Below are 21,217 nucleotides of genomic sequence, written 5' to 3'. Positions count from 1 at the left end.
GCAGGGAGGGGGAGTTCCTCTGTTTTGAACTGAACTTTCTGAGAGGGACAAATCTGGGTTTGCCTAGTGATACCTGGAAGAAGGAAGGGGTGTGTGTGGGGCGAGCGAGGGGTCACCCTTCCTGATGTGGGAGAAAGGGGTTCAAGATTTCACACAGCCTCGTTTGTGAGGTGGTGAGGACACCAGCTGGAGAACTCTATTAGCCTTTGAGCGAGGGGGAGCATTGCTAGTAACCACCACCTTTGTTCTCGTGCTCTGTGTCACCCTCTGAACTCATCAAAACCAACGATAGAAAGACCTGGGCGTTCTCTTTGGAAAACCTGAGGTAAAACGCTGAGTGGACCAGCTGTCTCCTTCTCTGTTGAAACTTTTCGCCTCTGCCCACATGCACACACGCTGTGGGTCAGTCTGAAAGTGTCTGCTCCACTCACCAGAGTTAATGCTGCCCCTCTCAGAGCCAGGTACATTATACCCCAGCCATGCCTTATGGAACTGCCTGCACTACAGTGCTCACCCCAGCCGAAGGAACCATCCCGCCCACAGAACCCCCACATACCGCCCCCACCAGTTGATACACAAATGCCTCCACTCCACTGATGCCAACGGGTGCTCTGCATGTGGATCAGGGATTGGTGTTTGATGCATATAAGGCCCAGGGGATTTTTAAGGTGACTAAGGCTATTTGCATGTATTTTAGACCCACTTAGGTTGCTCCCTCTGGAGCACTTACAATTTAAATAGTAATGGCAGCAATTATTTTCAGATCGTAGACTAATAAAATCTTCTAACTTGTTGGAAGGATTCAGCCGGGTATAATATAGCGCTTATGACTTTTAAAAAAAGTTTCCAGGCCCAGTTTTCAGACATGAGTACCAAAACAGAACGCTCAAATCCCACATGCTGATGCTCCCCTCAGCCCGTAGACCCCAGACACAGAATCATAGAAACGCAGGGCTGGAAGGGACTTTAAGAGGGCATCTAGTCCAGCCCCTTGCACTTAGGCAGGATTACATAGCTAGACCACCCCGACACACGTTTGTCTAACCTCTTCTTAACCACGCCTGTTTTGGGTGAATAAGCGTCAATTTAAATAACTGAATGTGGGACTTAGTTCACATAGTGACTTTGCACATAGCCCTCTGAGCAAATTGCTCTAGTAGTCTATACCAGTGATTCTCAACCAGGGGTACACGTAGGTCTTCCGGGGGTACCTCAGCTCATCTAGATATTTGCCTGGTTTTACAACAGGCGACATAAAAAGCCCTCGCGAAGTCAGTACAAACTAAAATTTCATACGACTTGTTTACACTGCTCTATATGCTATACACTGAAAAGTAAGTACAATATTTGTATTCCAATTGAGTTATTTCACAATTATATGGCAAAAAGGAGAAAGTCAGCAATTTTGTAAGCAAGTAGTTTTTAAGTGAGGTGAAACTTGGGGGTACGCAAGACAAATCAGATACTTGAAAGTGGTACAGTAGTCCGGAAAGGTTGAGAGCCCCATGTCTATACTGTACTATAATGAATTGGCAAGTGTGTGTGTGTGCGCGCGCGCAGCATTGCTCTCTGCTGGATGGAATGAGCACTACAGTATGTCATAGGCCCTTTGCTATTACAAGCTTCAGGGGACTCTCCTTTAGCCAAAGTATAACCTTAGCTCTGCCCCCCTGTACCTCTGCAATGCGATACCGTTTTCAGTTACATGATCACACACTATTTTTTCACAGGACCCCTGCTTCATGCAATGTACATGCTGGAGAATGAATGAGGCCAGGTTGTGTAGTGACTTTTCTTGGGACCTGAACATCTCACCTCATTCACCGCGGATATTGTATGGTGTGTCATGAATGAAGGTGGTATCCATAGCATCCTTTCCTCTTTCACTGCAGATGTTGTATGGTGTGTAGTGAATAAGATAGAGGCCCCCTGGTAGAGAAGAGATAGCCTTGTGATTATGGCCATAGCTAGGGACTCCCAAGATTTGGGTTCTAGTCTTGCTTGTGCCACAGATTTGCTGTGTGACCACAAGTAATTCCCTTGATCTCTCTGTAACTCGGGTCCTCATCTGTAAAATGGGGAAATGAAACTTCCTGGCTTCAGAAGAGTGCTGGGCAGATAGAGATTTGTGAGGGTCTCAGACACTGCAGTGATGAATGACATAGAAAAAGACAATAAAGAAAGAAAGAAAATCTCAGTGTGGAAGTTGGATGGTGTGCAGCAAATGAGACATGGGGCCACACAATGCACACTAAGAAATAATGAACAATTGCCTGTGTTTACTGAGCAGTGTCCTTGCAGGAATAATAGCTCACAATCATATAATTAAAGACTGTAGGGTGATACATCGGAGTGTAGAAGTTAAGGATGCATAGGCAGTCTTGACCTTTCCAGTGCCTGACTTTTGCATGCTTCACTTTGCAACCTTTATGTTCTTTTAATGCAGTATTTTTGTATGGGTTGTGTGAGCTTCTGAGTTAAACCTCTTGCTTCTGAGCTAGGTACCTCCTGTTTAATAAAACATTAACTAATTAAGAAAAAAGATCCTGTTTGGGTGACAGCAAGCAGAAAGGAAAGAGAGAGATGTGTGTTCAGAAAGACACCTGTTACATATGCATGTATGTCTCTTGCACCTCTTGGGGGGCTCTAATGCCTGGCTAATTGCATAAGCTCACCAGGCAAGGCCACATCCTACAGCACTGCAGCTAGACTAATGTCCTTGCACAGTACTGGCAGTATAGGCGCCATCTTTATGAGTTGCCAGGGGTTGCTCAACCCCCTCCCTTTCCACCCCTGGCCCTGACCCCACTTCACCCCTTCCCCCAAACCCCCACCCCCGCCCCTTCCTGCCCCTGGTCTGCCTCATCCCCTGAGTGCTCACTGCCCTCGCTCCTCCCCCTCCCCCGCCAGCGCCTCCTGCACGCTGCTGAACAGCTGTTCTGTGGGAGGCTCTGAGAGGGAGGGGGAGGAGCTGATCGGCAGGGCCACCGGCAGGCAGGAGGCATGGGGGGAAGGGAGAGGAGCTGCTCGGGGGCTGCCGGTGGGTGCTGAGCACACACTATTTTTTTTTCTGTGGATGCTCCAGCCTGGAGCACCCACAGAATTGGCGCCTATGCCTGGCAGTGCTGCACATGCCAGGTAAGGAAACGGCTAAGGAATCACGGCATGGTCCTTGCACTGGTGGATACTTTCTAGCTCCTGCTGGTTTTTTCCAACAACACTGAGAATTTTCATAGTTCACCACACCCGGACTGATCCAGAGACTCAGTTCCAAGCAGGGTACATTGCATATCTCTGCCGACAACGTTTCCCTGTGCAGTTCAAAACCGAAGATTGTATTTATCTAAGTAACTTATATGGCCCTCATCATCATAGTATCTGAGCAGCTGTGATGGGATGTCTATCCCCACACAAGCCCTCAGTGGGTTAATGTGGGCCAGGATGCTGCATCTGGGGTGGAACCAGGGCTTGATAGGCCTGATGGCAGATGAAGCCCACCTGAGATAGGAGTGCAAAGCCAGGAAGTGCAAGTAGGAGGCGGCTGAAGGGGTGATGTCTGCAGTTACTTCCTAAAGGGAAAGAGAGTTGGTCAGGGACAAGGAGGAAATCCAAGAGAAGAGAAAACTCTGAGGGTCCTGTCCTGGATTAGGGAGTCTGGCAAGAGGCTCAGAGGGGTGAAGTAGCCACAAAGAGTGGAGGAATCTTTGGTAGTAAACCCAGAGATAGGCAAGGACATAGAGAAAGGGGGCAGGAAGGAGCCCAAGGAAACAACAGTCTCTCAGACTAAGCAGACCTAGGTTGCTAGTCGTAGCGTCTCAGGGCTGGAACCTGGAGTAGTGGGAGGGGCTGGGTTCCCCTACTGGCAAAGCTGCACAGGACCTGGAGTTGAAACAGAAGACTGAAATAGCATACGGCTATTGTATGGTGGGACTTTCTTACCCTAGAAGGGGAGGACTATATAGTGACCAGGCCAGAGGGCAGAGTAATGAAGAAGGAGCGCCCTGAGTCATGAAGAGAGTGAGGGAGTCATGCCATGAATAACCCACAGAAGAGAGTGCTAGATGATGTGGGGGAGGTGCTAATTCCCAGACCCTGTGGTGAGTGGGAACCCCTTCACAATGCCTAACCATCTTCTTAAAGGTATTTATCACCTATGAGGTAGGGCATGCTATTATGCCCATTTTACAGATGGGAAGCTGAGGCACAGAGACTAAATAACTTGCCTGAGGTCACATAGGAATTCAGTGGCAGATCAGCGAATTGAACCCAAATCGCAGGTTAGCACCCAAACCAATAGCGGACCCTACCTCTCTATACAAGCAATTAGGGTCTCCCCTAAAGCATGTTCAGTGCAGAGCCATCAATTCTAGGACTCACTTCCCCTAGTCAGTCCGAGGGAGCTGGAGTCAACTGACCTCCATGGCAGGCTGCAAGGCTCTGCTGGAAGGGATACCTGGGGACATTTCTAAGTAAATTCTCCCCCACCCCACCCCAGAGTAGCTTGTTCTTTGAATTTGCCAATATATTAAAAGTATTGAATGGTTGTATTATTAAATGGCATAAGATATGCTAAGGGAATCTGTTAATTCACATGTTATCTACACTGGAAAACAAATAAAATCAACAAAAGGAAGCAACAAATTTCCAGATGGTTAGTACAATTATGAGGAAAGAGCCATTTGCAATGACAGTGCAGCCAAAGGAAGAGAGTGTGTGAGTGTTTGGGACAAAATGTTAACACGGGACATGCAAGAGCTCAGGGAACTTTGTATCCGAGTACGGTAGTGTTCTCTTGTCCAAAATGTATCCACTCTCAGTGGGGTGCTGCATTTATGTGGCGCCTGATATTGCAAATAGTACCAGGTATGGAACTTTCTAGAGTGATTAGTCCCATTAACTTCCCTGGGGATTGTTCATGGCAGTCCAGAGGTAAGTGTTTGCAGGATCAGGCTCACAGTTTGCAGAGGCTTTGGATGAAAGGAACTACAGAGAAGTTACATGTTACCATGTCTTGCTGGAGTTGACCTCTGCAGTATTTATACAGTCACGAGGATGTGAATGAAAGACAAAAAATAGTGTGAGTGCACAGGGGAAAATCCTATTAAAAAGACTCCCTTTAGGCAGAGGCGGATTATGGTTTTGTGGGGCCCTGAGCCAGAGCAAGTGGGGGGCCCCCAAACCTCCCGGGCACTCCTGCCAGGAAAATGGGGTCGGGGCATGGGGGCTCGCCTCCTCTGCCTGCCCGGCAGGAGTGCCTCTGGTCAGGAAGCCCATGTACACGTGGAAACTAGCCAGGTTCTTGAAATAAAGGGTTTCAAACCCAAATCTCTGGCCTGGCTGCAGGTCACATGGCTATGCTGGCTGGCACAAGGAACTGCTCTGCCAGTCACCTGGTCTGGTGGGCTGGGCTGGATCCTGGGAGAGGTGGGCCCTATGTGACCAGCAGCCATCCCTCAGGATACCCTGGGGGCACAGCATGGCCCTGCAGGAGCACTGCCCTCTCCTCCCTTGCCTGGCACCCAGACCAGAGCACTTTAGACTCGATTCAGCCATGAGGGCTTTCGTTTCTTACAGCATCTCGGCTTAGCGCTGCTGATAACTCCGGTAAGCGGCCCCACCTGTGCCCGGAATCTCACAGCCCTGCGGAGCCTGTGCTGCTCATTCCGGCTCGCTGTAGCTTCTCTGAGTGGTCCCTTTAATCCTGTCCTGGCTGGGGGGGCTGGCAGGCCTCCTTCAAGCTTGCTTCTCCCTTGCTGCCTTGGGCTCAGCCCTCCATTTGGGCCTGATTTAGCTGCGGGAGCTCCCTGTCACGTGGCTGCACTAACTTTCCCAGCGGGGTGGAGACCTGAGCCAGGCACAGGTGGGGCTGGACCCACAGCCTACGAAAGGACCCATCAGCTTGGGACATGCTGCCTCTGCCCTTCTCTGCACTCTGACCCCGTTCACTGGCAGGAGCACCAGGCTGGCGGGCAGAGTGGGGCAAGCCCCTGTGCCCCGACCCTGCTCCCCGGAAGGAGCACTGGGTGGACGGAGCGGGTCAGGGCGTGGGGACCCCATTTTCCCAGGGTCCCACAATTGCCCAGTGCCCCTGGGCATGGGACCCGTTGGCCCAGTGGCTAATCCGCCACTGCCTTCAGGGCAGAGGATACAAATGACATCAGATCTTACACTAATTCCATCCATGTCCTGCAGTCCCATTCTGGTTACTGCACTGAAATGCAAGAAAGCAGCAAAATCATATTTGGGGTGAAGCCTGTTTAACTTCTGCCATGTCCCTTATATCGTCTGTCCACGCTGGATCTAAACTCACACTATCATGCGATTCCGCTGACCGACATTAATTACTAGAGCCCTGCCCCCTGACAGCAATGCCAAGGGCCTTCCAAGAGACAGTCAGACACCTAACGCAGCACATGCCTTATTGTAATCTGCTTCAGCTACACTGAGAGGCTGTTTATCTGTATGAAGTTGTTGTGGGGGTAGGTTGTGTTCTCCTCCCACACGAGGGGTGGGGTCCCCTCCACTGCCATGTGCACTGCGGCAGACCAGTCCCAAAGCCAATTCCATATGTCATCACATGCTCGATCCATACAACTCCCCAGCCTTCAAACTGTCCCCTGGAGTTGAAATCCACTCACTGTTTTAGCTGCTGGTCGTGCTAGTCTCTGCCGCTGCCACGCTGCGCTGCATTGGCCCTTCGGATGCGGCCCTTCCTGACAGTGAATGGGTGAAAACAAGGGAAGGAGAAAAACAAAAGAGAAGGGGAGGGGGAGAGGAGGAGGGAGTATGTCGGGGGGGATGAAGCAGGGGGACAAGAAGGGAGAGGGTATGTCTTTAACTGAACTGTATGGCTTTCACTGGCTGCAACATTCTAACAGCTTTACAACACTCATCGTGATCATCCACTATTGTGCTGAGGCACGTTGCACCACTGCTCGGCACCTGGGGTCATCAATTAAACAAGTGCAAAGGACTAAACAAAGTGATGGGCACCTGTGAATTGGACCCCTGACTTACATGATAAAAGCCACTGAATAACACTGAGACCCTGTACAAAGAGTCTCCTTTCCTTCTTGTAGCACAGAAGGAACTGTAAAGGGCTGGAATTGTCCCTTGTGTCCAACTCCGGGATATCTCCAGTTCCTTTGCTACTAAACTTCCTCCTTAGAATGATGTACTAGGATTGATATCTCTGCAGATGGGACAGGGCCCAGGCCCAGGCCTTTACTCAGCCAAAACTTCCAGGGAACATTTGGCCTGAATCAAGACTGAGGACCTGATCCTGTAAGGTGCCGAGTGCTTGTCACTTTCACTGAAGCAAACAGGAATTCAAGCTGCTCAGAACCTGACAGGGAGTGCCCGGAGCCTCTCAGAATTAGGGTCCTAAAGGTTCACAGGATGAAGCACCCACTATATAATGGATGGTTATGTGCCAGCACTCCTACTGGAGAGGCTATTCTTGTAGCTAATTTTGCAGTGTAATACAGCAGTAACATAGATGCTATGCTATTCTCTGCTACAGATGCCCCTCAGCGTTAGGGACCACTGAGAGCAGCAATATAAAAGTGGACTCATGAGAGCAACTTGTTCCACTTTTATTTAGTTTACAGGTATCCTAAGCCAGAGGAGCGACATGACAGACAGAAAAGTGTTTGGCCTCACAGTGATTCAGTAATCTGCCTTTCTGTGACAACTTCCACCTCTATAGTGCTCTTCACAAACAGCAATTAAACCTCAAAATACCCCCGTGAGGTAGGGAGGAATTATACCCATTTCAGACAGGGAAGCTGAGTTTACGGCCCTGATTTGCAGTGGTGCAAAGTTATTAAGCAGCTTGTGGTGACACCCTGAGTTTCATTTACAGCACTTCCTCCCCCCAGTCATTTCAGTCACATTTTGGAAGTACAGGAGCCTATCCTGCAAGATTATGACTGGCCTCGAATTCCATCCCCACCGGTGGGCATGACAGATGCTCTGCCCCTCAGAGAATTGGGCCCAAAGAAGAGAAGAAGAAAAAAATATTATAAAAGAATGAAGGAGAAAACATTGAAAGAAGACTTCGGCTGTATTAAAGCAGAAGGGAAACCAGAGGAGACTCTCACTGGGCAAATAATGTTGAATGGCCATGGCAGATACTGTGAAATCAGTGAGTAAGTCCTCTCTGGTGAAATGGACTCCAAGGGCAAAAATTAAAGGGACATCCCTGAGCTATGCATGTAGTTGGAGAGCACTGCTCTGCACACGTGACCATTTTCATAGGCGGTGCTTAAGAACACAACACGGACTGCTGCCAAATTAAAGCAAAGAAGTAAGTGGGTTTGGGAGGCATGGCCACCTAGTTCCACTCACGTGCACCTTTTCACCGTAGCTAGCGGTGCAAATTTGAGTTGAACCTGTAGCTGCAAGATCATCCCGTTCAGGCAATTGCTGTCTGAATGGCTGAAAAGCCTCTAAATTGCTTTGCTCTATTCCGAACAAATCAAATGCCTGAGGAATGAGAACTGGGTGGGAAAGAGGTTGAGAAAATGATTTCACTGCTGTTTAAATTTCCTGTTCATTAAAATGTTACAGAGTTAGAACAGTCCGCTGCACAAAAACTCTCCCAGCCAGCAGTGTCACAGGACGGGCATCAAAAAAGATACAGAGCAAATGAAGTCATCAGCAATGGAAAAACACACCAATCCAGCCCAATACAGAACAATGCAAATCCCACCTCAAACATGAGGCTGCAAGAGACATTTTCCCGGTGTCTATCCCTTACCACGTGCTTATTCAATCACAAATAACTTAGGGAGAGAGAAACCCAAATGCAATTTATATCTCAGTCCAAGTAAATATGAAGACGCTGTTGAATCGGACTATAAAAGCCAATGATCTCATATGCTTTCCTCACATATATTGGAAAAAACTAGGAGTGGAGTTACTACCCTGCTGCTATGAGATACTGGCAAAGTATTTCCGAACTATAGGTACTGCATGTTGTCACTAATTACTGCAGAAAAGGAAAGGGGGGTTGGAGTGAGAAAATATAAACATTTCTTCCCTGTGAATTCCTTTGACGATCTGATGATGTGATGCCCACACAAATGATTCTCCCCTCCTCCCCCAATTCAGCGTGGCATGCACAGAAAAAAAGAACTATTTTCAGTTGTGCTCGGTACTTGAGTTACCCTCCCAAAAAAAAAAAGATTTCTATTTCTATATATGTGCAATTTTGTGCATCGTTGCCCAAATGTACGGTGAAGCATGCTTTCTCTGCAAGCCTAGCCCTAAATGGTCCGTTTCTTAAGCACAGCTGTTTGCAAATACTGTCTTTCTCCCTCTTTCATCTCCAGCTGGTTTAGAGTAGGAGTTCGCAGAGGGTGGCTGGGAGAGGAGGAGGATTATGAAATGGAGGGGAAGAGAGAAAGAATTCAGGCCCCGCAGGAGTCAGGAGAAACATGCTCTCTTCCTATGCAAATATCTTAATTACAGAGGATGAGGAAGATATTTGTATGTTAATTTTCATAGCTAGGTTTTCAATTTTGTCTTTGAGAAAGGCCTTTTGCACCGGGGGGAAACCTTCAAATCTATCCACTTAAAAAGCCACTGCCGTGAGCAACACATTAAAAAAAAAAAATTAAGCCGAGCTCCTATTAAACTCTCATAAGTTCTCCACCTCCCCTTCCCTTGCTGATCCCCAAGGTGTTTGTGGCTAAAAGACAGCTTGCGACCCTTCTCTTCTGCTGCCCCTTCCTGCTTGTGATCTCACGGGCGCTGCGATGGCGATGAATGGTGATGTCACAGGATTGCGGGTAGGGCGCAAGCAGGAGGAGGCAGCTGATCCGCGGGGGAGCAGTGGAGAGTATAGACCCAGCACTGGAAGAGAGGAGGGACTTGCTGCATCTAATTCTTAACTCATCTCCCTGAATGTGGCAAAGGCTTTTCTAAAACATCATGTGAATTTTTGTCATTGTTTCTGGTGCCACCTGGGACAATGAGTGGAAGTGTCCAAAACAAATTGGGAAACACATTTCTCATCCTTCTTGTCGGTCTGGCTTCATCTGTAATATCCTAGGGTCAGCTTCGTACGCTTTCCTTTGCATGGCTCTGGTGGCACTAAGGGACCAGACACTGGTGAGAACGCCCTATCTGCGGCTTCCCCTAGGCATACATCTGGCTCCTGAAGTATTCTCTGTGCAGCCCTTGGCATATGGGAGGTGGGGAATGGTGTGGCTAGAGCACACTGCTCCAGCAATCTCCAGCTGATGGATATCCACTGGGGGCCACAGTTGGCCAGCATAGCCTAGAGCAGGCTCTAGGCTTCTTTAATCTATGATGGGGCTGGAGGAGAACCAGCTCTACGATCAGGGAGCCATCAACAGCTTTCTTTGCCCCTACAGCTGTTTGCTTCACCCAGCAGAAACTGGCTACAGCAGAGAATCCAGCTCTTAGGGTCTAGGCATAACTGGAATTTGAGTGGAGGGAAGCAGAAGGACCCTGAAATCTCACCAGAAAACCTGCTGCCTCACGATTAGCAATACAATTGTGCAGGTAAGAAGCATGGACTATTTGGATGATCATCTGGATTTCTTTGTGTTGAATAAAATGGAACCTCCATGTTACTGGTGTTGGTTTGCCCCTCACTCATATGGGTTCAGCATTTGATTGATTACCCACAGCTGATTGGAATTTCTCCAGACCATACTGGTGTAGAGATCAGGCTGGAAATCTCATGAGAACAGGGCCTCTTGGGAGACTTCCTGTATTTGCTGGTTTTGGGTCACTTTATGCTGAACGAATTGGCTTTTACACAATGGCCTGATGCTTTCATTTATTCTGCAAACAGGAGATGCAAGGGCAGGGTACAAGTTAAAGGCAGAGCTAACTGAACTGCTTCTGACTTCACCAAACATCTGAAGTTGAGCTTCACTGCTGGAAGAAGGCTCAAGGCCTCAGTTCAAGCTCTTGATGAAGATTTGGAGGGGGGGAGGGCATATTGAGCTCTGGTTGAAAGCTCATGTGTTGGTTATCAATGAGTGAAACTATGCGGGTTTGGCTACCTCTGGGAGTCCACTTAGCTCTGGGGAAGATGCAGGGATGTGGTGACCTCAGGCACAAGGTCCTGGATTTAGTTTGAGCTCTGGATTAAGTTTTGGGGTTCCGTTTAAGCCGTGGGGGAAGGTTCAGGTTGATTCTCATTTTACCTGAACCCGTTTAAGAGCATCATGCACTAGTGACGATGCTACAACTGAGTCTGGAGGCACAAATCCTGAGCTGGTGGTGATACTAGGGCAGAGGTCAAACCTCCTAGCACGGCTGGCAGGCTGGCGTTTTCACTAGTTGATTACAGACTATTCTTCACAGTCCCCTTTTGTGTCTGTGCTTCAAAGAAGACGTCACTAGACTGGTGAGAGGTCTTAGCCGGCCACATCCCTCTCATTATAGAAATTAAATGAACAGTATATACATCAAAACAGCAACCCCCAGCCATGTGATGGGCAGGTGGGGGTGGGGGTAGAGGGAGGGCTGAGGGTGTGGGGGGGAATTAGGGTAATTACTATTCCTGAGAAAATGCCATGAATTACAACACAACCTAATTACCCCGATTAATTCTTCTGCTTTGTGAAGGGCTCTTAACTATCAAAGAGAGAGAGAGAGGAAAAAAGAACCTTTACAATTTGTTGGGTTTTTTCCCATCAGTGTAAAAGTCAGGGGTGGAGGGTGGGGAAAAGAGTCCGGATAAAACACAAGATGCTGCTCTTACATCTTCCTTTCAGAGATAATAAACTGTACTGTGAATTCAATTTGCAGCGGTTTTACAGGAGCCGGAGTGATATCAAAGACCAACACATTTAATATTACGCAGTCTCTTCCTACACACACGGAACACCCAGTGTGCCGGCCCAGGGAGACTTATCCTGCACTGCCACACAGGAGTCTCCCTTTCCAAACCCGGGTGACTCCCAGTCCTGCTCTCTCACTTCTGACTGCCAGTAGGGACTGGCGCACTGAGTAGGTAGCATGCGGAGCCCTTAATACTGAGTACCAGCTGAGTAAGCAGCAGCATGGTTGTATTCTGATGGGAGTCCCATCCAGACCTCGTCTGGGAGGTTGGTGACTGACGCTGGCACTGGAATAGAGAGGTATGAAAGTGGGGAGAATGAAGTTTCATAGCGCTCCCTAAAAGGATACAAAGTTACACTGAGAAAAATATTCCCATCAGTAGTGGAGATCTCCATTCTCTGGCCAAGTTCACTGCAAGTCTCCGGCCACCAGTCCACAGGCACATCTGCATCCATTCTGAAAGTCTCCAGGTTCCCTTTCTGTCACCCTGAGGCACCTTCTACAGCTCTTATAGTCCCCTAATAGCACCCATGACTATCTCTGTATGTGACTGTAGCACATACTCTGCCACGGCGTCTCCTATATTATGGGGAGCCCTTAATTAATCGGAACACTCCGCCCAGCTCCAAGTTCCTTTCATCTGCGGATCTCAAAGCATTTTTACAGACATTAAAATTTCCAGCACTGCCAGGCTGTAAATCGTATTATCACTTCCATTTTATAGAAGCGGAACCTGAGGTACAGAGAGGTGAGGTGATCTGGATTCATTAGCCAGCGTTAGCACTGCACTGTGAAGCTGCAAAGTCCTATATGTGTTATATGGGCTGCCCAAGAACTTACAGCAAAGTCAGTAAGACTAGACCGGGATGGACATTTGGACAGCGGTTTGTTTCCAAGTCCCAGACTGGGATATGGAGGGAAGAGCCCACAGTGCTCCTAAGTACACTCCGCATAGCGGGCAGGCTTCTGGTGCCGGCCCATTTGCTTCAGACATGCCTCCTGGAAGAACTGCAAGAGGGATGAGAGCGGAGAGCTCCTCAGCAATTCCCAGTGAGAAATGGCTGGTATTTCACAGACCATTATTTCTTCAGTATTAATTAAGGGAAAAGGGTTAGCGCTCTGCTAATTAGTATTAGTCAAATGGGAATGAAGTAATGCCAGAAGGGCGGGTGACAAATCGATTTCCCCCACTTTTGCCCAGTAAACTTCAGACAGATTTCTAAAACGGGAAGGCTGATGGATTAGCTCGAAATACTAGTACGTTTTCAAACCACTTTTACGTATTGGTACAGTAAAACCTGTTCTAACTCTACTGGGGACTGGATGAAAGATGTGACATTGCATCCAAACTTGGGGCAGGGAGTCCGGCATTATTCTTGCTGGTACTACTGTGCTGTAGCTTGGCGTTTTTCTTGGTGCTAAGAGCCTCACAGTGAATGCCACACTGCCCTCGTGCGACATGGAGATGGACAATAAAGCAAAGTCCTAGAGCAGCAGGGGAAGAGATAACAGGGATATTATATTAATGAAGGATTCTATAGTAATAAAATACCATGGCGATGGATGTGTGAGAAATGCCAATGGCTAGATTAGAGCTGAAACTCTTAAATGAATTGAAAAATGATGGGGACTAAGCACTATCCAATGTTACGATACCAGGAATGATGTTGTAACAAGGTTTCACTGCATTTGATTCTACCAAACTCCCCTATTCTGATTGGATCTTTGTCCTCACTCCTGCTGCCATCTCCATGTTAGGACATTAACTGGGCGTCATTAGATGTTGGCTATAGAGAAGCCAGGATCAGGGTTCTCTTCCGAAGACTTAGAAATGTCACCCTTCCTTCCCCTGGTCTCCTACCATCACAAGCCAGCAACTACAATAGTGTCATGCGGAAAGTATTTAATTTAAGTTGGGGAGTGGATTAAAAAGGAGAAAAGACCTGAACTTTCACCCAGAGCTCCTATTAATCCTGAGCCATGTAGGGTGCTGGGAAGAATTCTGTTAACTTTTCATTTCCATGACTTTCCATGTTTCTGGCCATGACCCGCCAGGCCAATGACAAAACATCACCAGAAAATATCTTCTTCCAACACTTCCAACCAGATTTTACAGACTCGAGGGGCTTGTACACCACCAGTGAAGCACCCAATTCAAGCTGAACTGTTAGGAATGCAATTCACCGCTCATTAAAACACCGGGTACCCTTCTCTCGTTTTGGTGAAGGGGAACCCAATGACCTCACTGAGGAGATTCAACATCCCATCGAGACTAGCAAGGGCATGGGCCAGGGTTGGTTGGGATCTTTCCCTAAGGTAGTGCCTAAGAGAGGAGGGTGTGAGTGAGGAAGTCACCTACTTCTTAGGATCCAAGCATAACCCACACCTGCAGCATCCTCTGCTGTTCCATTCCTGCCCACCCCCAGCTGTCAGAGAAACTCAGTCCTGACCTGCTGCACCATCTGCTGTTCCAGCCCTTGCCTCCTGCACATAACTGCTGATTCATCTCAGTTTTAACTTATAGAATCCCGGATATTCCAGTCCAGGGCTCCCCACACAAATCCGTTGCACCTAAATCCTGACCTGCAAGTCCCCCTTCCCCTCATTGCAGTCCTGGGTCTTTCTTCTGAAAAAGACTCCATTCATGAAATTAAAAAAAAAAAAAAAATTCTCACCAATTCACAGCTATTCAATCCTTTATTCCCACAGGGAGCAAAACCAAAAATGAAATGGAACATTAAACAACGCTTTACAGCAATGTTCCTTCAATTCTGTGGAATGCACACAGGTTTTAGGATTCAGCTCGTCCCCATCCCACCCCTCCACCCTCCCTCCCTTTCGAATCAAAGATTTTATCTCAGATCTTTTCATACTTGCCAAAAAACACTTCCTCCCCATCCCCATAAGAAACCCTGTCTTGTCAAAGCAGGTTTAAAAGCAAGAGCTGATGGGATTCCTAAGTGATCCGCGTGGGAAAGGACACATCTGTCTTCAGACTGAACATGGAGAGAGGGAGAACAAATCACTCTGTTGCTTTTGTTACGTCAATGTTTGTTTTCTGTATCCAAACGTGTAACAGGAAATTAAGCAGTTCACCTTTGTAAAGCATTTTGCATCCTACTTATGCATGAGCCAGATGGTGCTTTCTCTTTGTTTTAAAAGATTAAAAATGGAAAAGGAAAGAAATGGCTAGGAGTTAATCCCAAACCTGGAATGCACTCCCGCATCCCATGCGCCTAGTTATCCGCACTCAGCAGTGCTGGGCGAGGGCAAACACACAGACCAACAGATTTAAGTAAGCTGCAGCCTTCAGAGTGCTGCAGACCTGTCAGATCTTGTCAGTTTTCAGATGGAATCCTTCACAGCCTTCTCAGAAAATGATAAATTACTGTATTCTTCTGGGGCCTCAACCTGGATACACAACACAATGTGATGCAGAAATCACCCGAAATAGAACTTTGCTCCAGGTTCCTACCAACGGGAAATATCCTCAGCAGAAAGGTGTTCTGCATGGACCCTGAGAAGTTGGCTCAGGGAACTTACTATGGGGGTTATACCCACTGCTTCGTACCATACCCAAAGGGTAAACCTTAAAGGCTGAACTCATCAGCCACATCCTAATGCCTGCATATGGGAGTCCAAGCCCTACTTTGATTCTCAGACTTGGGATCTTGCTCTCTGTCTGTGTTGCTTCAACAGCAACCATTTGTGGTGTCTGGTCAAATTGCCCTTCATGCTGGGCATAAGCAACAGGGACGGGTGAGCTCTGAAGCCCAAAAGATCCAGTTTTAATGCAAGAGACATTAGGAGTAAAAATCCTAAGATGCGTTCAGGGCCAAGAAGCACAATTGTGGCTGAGGAATTGCTTGCCTTGCCCAGGTTTGCAAGAGAAGCCAATGGCACTACACACCAGGGTTACAGCCAAAGGGTCCCTGAGACCACAGCTACAGAGCCACATCCAACACCACTGGTGTCACCACCAGCTTTTTGCCCAGAAAGGTGGCAACGGCTGCTAGCAGGGAGCTCAGCAATGCCGACTGCCATTCACAAACCGTATTCCGCCACACAATTCAAACCCAGCAAAGCAAGTCTCATGTTATTAAAGAATGTTGTTGTGCTAAGTGAAAGCAGAAGGGGAGATGGAGACAGTTTGGGGGGAATGTTGGAGCAGAGGACAGAGCAGTTAGGACTCCTGGGTTTTGCTCCCAGCTCTAAGAGGGACATGGCCTGCTAGCTAAGGGAGGGGATAAGGGAATCAAGAGACATGGGTGCAATTCTGTCCTCTGCCACTGATTCACTGTGTGACCTTGGGCAAATCACCTAACCTGCCTGTGCTTCATTTTCCCCATGTGTAAACAGGAGTAATAATAGTGACCCCTACTTCTCCGGGGTGACTGTGGGGACCCCTTCAAATGGACAGTGTTAGAGAAGGGCTAAGTAGTAGTAGTAGTGGGTTAAATGATCAAGATTTGTTTTAATCCTAAAAATTGGCCTCTGAAGAACAAAACTCTTCCCCTGGGACTCTCTGCTTGTATAGAGCACAGTGCCAGGGGCTGCTCTGGCCACACAAGGCAGTTGGTGTGATACAAAGAAAAGCCCACTAGAAACAGATGACTTCTAAAGACGCTGCAGTGACTGGCTGGAAAGGGAGCGTTTTAACTTCCACCTCCTCAGTCAATAAAGACCTAAAAAATCCTTCTGCGAGAAGACGGGCGGGGCTCCAGGACATCTCCATTATAGAGAGTGAAAAGGGCCCAGCACAGTCCCTTCATCCACAAAGCTCTTTGCAGTGCTCACTCCTTTGCACAGTACTAGTGGGACGACAGCGATCCTGCTACTTCGATGACTTACAGAAACCCTGAAGAAGTGAGGTGTAGCCCACGAAAGCTTATGCTGAAATAAATTTGTTAGTCTCTAAGGTGCCACAAGTACTCCTGTTCTTTTTGCAGAAACCCTACTGGGGGGGGGGGTTCAATAATGTAGTTAGACGGAGCATATCTTTTCTACAGCCATAGAGAGAAGACTCAGATAATACCAGCTTGACAGCTCATCCTACTCCAAATCCTGCAAGATTCCTCCAGACATCATGCCCACTAACTCCTTATCTAGCCTGGTTCTTAAAATCTCTGCACTGACAGTGTCTTAACCATCCCCACCTTGGCCACTGCTCAATCGCTCCGTTGAGAGCTTTCCTCTGTCCATCTCCACTCTCCATCCCCCCACAAGATAGCTCCTACCTCATGTTGTTTTAAAACAACGTGGCCATGGATCACTCTGCCCCAAGGTGACAGAAATTAGGTGGAGAATCAGCAGCCCGCTACACAGAACCAGACCCCCTATGTTACAATCCGAAAGGACCCAAACCCAGAACGTGCCCTACAGCAACAGCTTCCACTTTTTATCCTGAAAGACTCTTTTTTTGTGGAGGGTGGGGTGCTGACTCCTCTACACGATTCCCCTCAAAGCAAAACGAATTTTCCACAGCTGAGGAGAGCTTCATTCAGAGCCCATCAGTAAAGCTCCTACATCAGCCAGATGGGGCACTGCAGAGCAACACAAGGGGGTGTGTAAGGACACAGGAATGTGTACGTATAAATCGCAGAAGATAAGGCTGGAAAGGAGCTCCTGGGTCATTGAGTCAAGTTCTAGCATTTAGTGCTGCACTAAACCCAGGTATTTATTTTCTAGTCTCCTGTTGAACTTCTCTAATGACGGGGCCTGAGCAACCAAGGTTGGCAAATTATTCCATTGTCTAAATAATGTCCCTTTTGAAAGACAGTCCTGAGGTCAAACCTAAATTGCCTATTATTTCCTCTCCCTTATTTTATGCAGTTATCAGTCACTCTTTCAGTTGCCTTTTCTCTATATTATGTTTCTTTAATTGCACTCTACAGATCACGGTCTACAATCCTTTAATCAGCTTTGTCACCCTCCTTTGGAGTCTCTTTAATGCACCAATGTCTTTTTTTTTTTTAAATAAAGAGAGGAATCAAAAACTGTACATTGCATGTGTGTGTAATGGAAAGTGATGTGTGTGTGTGCAGCAGAGAGAGAAAGAGCTGAATATGTAAAAGACGAAGGGAAAGTGTGTAAGTGCATGAGTGTGCATTTGTGTCTGAGTTATAAATGTGTATGGGAGTGTAGGTGAGAAGGACAGAGGGTACCGATGTGTGGGTGTGCGCATGCGTGGGTGTGTACACCGACGTGTGCAAGGATGTGAGTCATGGGCGGTTGCGTGAGTATGTGTTTCAGGGTTCGTGGGAGCACGGGGGAAGGAATGAACAAGCGTGCGAGTCAGTAGTTTTGGTGGCTGATTGACTGTAGCATTTCCTAGCCTCCCTCTGCCCTTCAGACCCTGGCGCTGGAGCTGCCTTACCCTGTAGTAATCAGTGCTGTAGACATCTCTTGACATCCCAAAGTCGCCAATCTTCACCAGCAGGTTGGCTCCAACCAAGCAGTTCCTGGTTGCTAGGTCTCTGTGGACGAAGTGCTGGGAAGCAAGGTACACCATTCCAGAGGCAATCTGGCTGGCAATGTGCAGCATCTGGGACAGCCCCAGCTCCCCCTTGGCCTGTCGAGGCTGCCCGTCCACCAGGATCATAGCATCTGGGCCGTGCGCCCTGCAGGGGAAAGAGCAAAGAGCACAGAAGTGGGTATCTAAACAACCAGGTGGCAGGGATCTCAAACCACCTCCATTCATCCTGGAGTCAGGGCATTGGGCCCCAACTCTGAGACCTTCTCAGTGCACCTGGATGATTGGCTTCTATGCGCAGATCTGTTGGAAAGAGGGAGCCAAAACAAACATGAATGCCCTCAAGATCTGGAAGTTCAGTTCAGTTAACTTTGCCCCCCATAAAACCTTCTCCAAATATTTAGAGATCTCCCTTTCTTCTAATCCCATCATTCCCTGGCTCCCCAGTGGCCTCTCTCTCCTCAAACAGGTTGCTTTTTTCCCACCAAACTCCTTTTCACCAGCCCCCACTATGTCCTCTGCTCCTGGGTGACATTCCACGAAGCGAGGCGGTGGGGGGGGGGGTTCCTGCTGGGCTTCAGATGTCACACACTCCTGGGCTTCCTTGGGTCAGAGCCCCAACTGTAACCTTGAGGCAGCCCTGGAATTTGTAAGCTTGGACAGGAGCTGAAAGTGGCAGGCAGAAGCAAGGCATGGGTATGGGGTGACTTGCAGGGTCACATGCCCTCCCAGAGTTGCTAGCAGGGATTAGACCCTACAAAGTCAGGGGAAATCCTGGGCAGCACAAGGTCTATGTATAAGACACATTCTAGGTGTGTGCATTCTAGGTTCGGACTCAAGGTCAGCCTTCTTGCTGCCCTGCCTGCCCAGTTCCCCTCACATACTAAGCCTGTCTTTGCCACACTATCTCCACGGTGGCGTCTCTCCCCTACTGGAGTTCACCCTCTGGTTGCCTGTGTGGAGGTGGAATAGGAAAAACATTCATATTTAGGGGAAAAGCAAAAGATTTTGCTGTGATCTTCTTCCTCCTGATTAGATACAGAACAACGTTTCCTCTGGGGCTTTCCTACCACTCTCTTCTAAATGATTCTTGGCATTTCATCAAGCAAATTGAAACTGCACGTACAGAGCTGTACCTCCTTCCCTGCTTTGAGCTAAACATCCCCACAAGATCAGAACTGTTTGTCTACTTTTCTTAAGTGCTTGGCTGGGCTCTGGGATGAGCACTGGGATTAGTGTCCAGGTATTTCGGGTTCAGCTGATTCCATTTTTCAGATGCCACTTCTTCAAATGCCTATTGCCTCCCTGCCACCACAAATACAACCCTAAAGCTCCCCTACAAGACAGCAGGAGGAGCTCTGAAAGGGAAGGTGAACTCTACAGGTGGCACTAGGGAGCAGGGAGTGCTGCAGAAAGAGGTGGAGATGTTGCAGAGAGCAGGAGGTAGGAATGCTGCCGACAGCACAGGGCTAGGGTTGGAGGAGCTGGGCTGCGGGGTAGAAATGTCACAGAGATTATGGGGCTAGTTGCAAAGAGCAGGTGGGATGATGAGAGGAGCTGTGGACTAAGGGAACTTGTTAAGGAATGTTGCAGAGTGCAAGAGGAGATTGCTGAAGAGAGTATATAAGATGAATGATTGATGTCTTATTTAAACATCCTAAAGCCTGTTTTATACCAGGGAAATTAACTGTTGTTGACAACACATGTCAGCAGTAGGTGGAGCTGAGCTGGTGCTGAGCACGGCTGAGCGACAAACATACACCAGAACAAACCACAGCGTCTGAAACAATGAAGAACACAGCTGGCCACGTTCTGCACTTGCAATTGGACCCTGCTCATCAAGGTTCGACTGGCTGACACCTGTTGTCAGCAACGAGTAATATTTCTGGTGTAGAACAGGTCTGGAAGCGAGCAACGTGTTGTTGATAGATGGTTGTTTGATCTGCTGCTCATTCCAACTCCCAACAGACCAAGAGGCACCAAAGAAATCTCTCTTTCTGCCTGTCTAGGTAAGGAACACAGGTGATGTTTAAAACATATTAGCTGGTCCAGGTCAACCTCAGAGGGGTGCACAGTTACCCTGAACCAGCTAACACTTTCGTAAAAGTGTGACACCCTGTTTACACTAGTGTCTAAATTAGTTAAAACCTTTTAAAATGCAACCTATTCTCCTAGTCTAGACAGGCCTTTCCTCCCTCCCTGTAGCTGGGATAGTGTCAACAGGCTAATGCCATTAGTATAAGTGACAACAGTGCATCCAGTTTTATGGAGAAGGCTGCAGAGAGCATGAGAAGGCGGGTTGGTCTGTCACTTTCTCAGAGCGTGGGGCTAATTCGGTTTATTAAGGATTGTAAAACCGGGCAGATTCTCAGCCCATCAGAGTGGTTTGTTCTTTGGGGATAAAACACCGCAGTTCATGCGATGGACATTTGGTCAGCATGGGGCAGAAATCCCGTCTTCAATGAGCACTGTCTTTTTTTGCCCACAGCTGTTTGGACACTAGAGCTGTTAAAATTATACTACTATGACTTTTTTTTTTTGTAATGGATAGCTTGTATGTTTGTTCCTTCTTTCTTCATAATCAAAAGACTACAAAAACTTCCAAGAAACAATTGTCTGTGAGCAGGGAGCAAGTCTGGAGTATTTAATAAAAGAGGAAAATTAAAGATGACTGCAAATAGGGATTTACAATGGAAATTTTAAAGTAACCTTAACTCTAGCTGGTGCTACCACCCACGCTCTGATTTTACACACATACATAATCAAAATGTTACACAAACTTCCAAGAAACAATTGGCTCTGAGCAGGGAGCAAGTCTGGAGATTTTAATAAAAGAGGAAAATTAAAGGCGACTGCAAATAGGAGTTTACAATGGAAATAACCGTCACTCTAGCTGTTTCTACCATCCAAGCGCCCAGT

General features: G+C 47.8%; 1 protein-coding gene across 2 annotated transcripts in view; it reads right to left on the bottom strand.

Annotated features, from left to right (window-relative positions):
* The window catches only part of NTRK3 (neurotrophic receptor tyrosine kinase 3), a 332,474-nt gene that overhangs the window by 27,353 nt on the left and 283,904 nt on the right, over positions 1 to 21,217 (bottom strand). The window contains exons 15-17 of one of the 2 annotated variants that reach the window (XM_034783964.1): positions 18,203 to 18,446; positions 6,639 to 6,713; positions 1,816 to 1,929 (exon numbers count right to left, since the gene is read on the bottom strand). In XM_034783964.1, the coding sequence (XP_034639855.1) occupies positions 1,816 to 1,929; positions 6,639 to 6,713; positions 18,203 to 18,446 (433 nt within the window). The remainder of the gene's footprint in view (positions 1 to 1,815; positions 1,930 to 6,638; positions 6,714 to 18,202; positions 18,447 to 21,217) is intronic. The other variant, XM_034783962.1, reaches the window with a different exon arrangement.

This window comes from Trachemys scripta, chromosome 10 (genome assembly GCF_013100865.1).
Source record: "Trachemys scripta elegans isolate TJP31775 chromosome 10, CAS_Tse_1.0, whole genome shotgun sequence".
NCBI classification, from domain to species: Eukaryota; Metazoa; Chordata; order Testudines; family Emydidae; genus Trachemys; species Trachemys scripta.
This window is presented reverse-complemented; position numbering and strand designations above follow the sequence as displayed.